Raw genomic sequence first — 359 nt, 5'->3', positions numbered from 1 at the left:
GGGGGGGGGAGCAGAGTGAAGCTGATCAGCCCCCCTTGCCCCATCCCAGGCCCAAGGCCCCCCTAGCTGCCACATGGAGCCCCAGAGCCCGGGCAGCACAGGGGGGAGCTGGGCCTGTAGCAGCAGGGGGGGATGGACGTGACACACACCCTCAGGAGACCCCACACAGATGTAGGGGGGTCTTCTAAGGGACAGCCTGCAGGGTCAAAGGTCAGAGTCCTTGCAGGAAGCAGCTAGCCTGGGGGGGAGGAAGGGGGGGCTCGCCTGCCCCCCCCAGGAGCGCTAGGGGGCCCTGTAGTGGTCCTTGCGCCGCCGCAGCTCGCCCAGCACGCGGGCACGGAAGGCGGCGCCGTCCTCGC

General features: G+C 70.2%; 1 protein-coding gene across 1 annotated transcript in view; it reads right to left on the bottom strand.

Annotated features, from left to right (window-relative positions):
- Nucleotides 1–282: 282 nt before the first annotated feature.
- The window catches only part of LOC109301582 (probable hydrolase PNKD), a gene marked incomplete at its 5' end in the record, with an annotated part of 3,184 nt that continues 3,107 nt past the window's right edge, over nt 283–359 (bottom strand). The window contains one exon of the mRNA XM_019522817.1: nt 283–354. Coding sequence (XP_019378362.1) covers nt 283–354 — 72 coding nt within the window. The remainder of the gene's footprint in view (nt 355–359) is intronic.

This window comes from Gavialis gangeticus, unplaced genomic scaffold (assembly GCF_001723915.1).
Source record: "Gavialis gangeticus isolate Ggan-Ray unplaced genomic scaffold, GavGan_comp1, whole genome shotgun sequence".
In the NCBI taxonomy this organism is placed as follows: domain Eukaryota; kingdom Metazoa; phylum Chordata; order Crocodylia; family Gavialidae; genus Gavialis; species Gavialis gangeticus.
The sequence above is the reverse complement of the archived record's forward strand: the minus strand, read 5'-3'. Positions and strand labels throughout refer to the sequence as shown.